Source organism: Trichinella spiralis, assembly GCF_000181795.1.
Source record: "Trichinella spiralis strain ISS 195 chromosome Unknown Scfld6181, whole genome shotgun sequence".
NCBI classification, from domain to species: Eukaryota; Metazoa; Nematoda; class Enoplea; order Trichinellida; family Trichinellidae; genus Trichinella; species Trichinella spiralis.
Window position 1 is genome coordinate 1 of NW_003533120.1, and position 1,083 is coordinate 1,083.

The 1,083-nt window shown below is 34.7% G+C and overlaps 1 protein-coding gene across 1 annotated transcript; it reads right to left on the reverse strand.

Moving 5' to 3' along the window:
- Positions 1-292: 292 nt before the first annotated feature.
- Tsp_13956 (conserved hypothetical protein) lies at positions 293-594 on the reverse strand. The gene is made up of 2 exons (XM_003366310.1): positions 479-594; positions 293-446 (listed from the first exon to the last, which is right to left on the reverse strand). The coding sequence occupies exons 1-2, from the start codon at positions 592-594 to the stop codon at positions 293-295; spliced, it is 270 nt and encodes an 89-aa protein (XP_003366358.1).
- Between the last annotated feature and the right edge of the window lie 489 nt (positions 595-1,083).

Consider the following 1,083-nt stretch of genomic DNA (forward strand, 5'->3'; position numbering starts at 1 on the left):
GCGATCCTTGATACGTTATACCTGTTTGGAATATCATTCGGATACTTCTATGGAACTGACGTTCAAAATGAACTGTGTATATGATTGACAATTTTTGCAAAGGCTTCACGGAACCGATGCAGAGGAGTTCATTCATTTATCGCCACGGCAAACATGAGATCATGCAAAGTCATCGCAAAATTATAGAAATTTAAAAATTCTGCATTGCAAGCTCTTGCTCCCCGTAAATTTCAAGTAATCTTTTTTGTAATCCCTTGAAGGTTTCCATTGGAGGATCAACTTGTGCATATAATCATGCATGTAAACATATCACTGATAATGGCAAAAGTAGCGTCTCGCCGACCCAATCAACTGATTGAACGGAAGTTTCGCACATTCCACATGGAATCTTCTGATGTAAGACAGGATCATACCACGCCATTGTAGCGTCTTCTGCGCTACCATGTCTGTTAGCTGACAGACCGCATCGACTCCTAACAAACATAAACTATATATAGCTTTACTGATGTGAACAAATACAAGGACTCCCAAATATCGACGCACAACGTCCCTCTCTTTTTCACTGCTAATATGCCCTTTGCATGCCAGGCGCATTCCATTTATATTTTATGCTGAATTTTGCAAGTATTTTATATTACAATAAAAACTGCTTAATTCTATTAAACTATTGTAAATTCAGTACGCTAAAGCATACTGTAGCTGAATACAGCATGTTCAGTGAAAAAAATAGAAAGTATTCAAATGAAATGGTAAATCTTATTTACTGAATGAGAGATGACTTGATTTTTCCTTTTTTAACAGGATGTATTAAAAGCAGAAAAAATTCCGTTTACTTATTTTACAGAAGCCAAGCATTATTTTATTTTTGTTAATTTTGCAAAGCAGTAATTGAAACAACAACAACCATTTGTAAAAAAAGTGCATAAATATAAAACATTTATTAATATGTAACTCGCTTAAGCTTAGCAGAATAATTTGAAAGTCAAATAAGTAAACTACATACCATGTTCAGTCGCTTATCAACTACAAGCTGTAAGAGGCCAACAGTCACACAATCAATATCTGAATAATTGCTTACATTCC

Coding starts and splice junctions, on each gene's coding strand:
- Tsp_13956 (XM_003366310.1), bottom strand. CDS start 594: ATGCGCCTGGCATGCAAAGGGCATATTAGCAGTGAAAAAGAGAGGGAC. Junction 447..478: donor GCTATATATAGTTTATGTTT/GTTAGGAGTCGA, acceptor GTCAGCTAACAG/ACATGGTAGCGCAGAAGACG.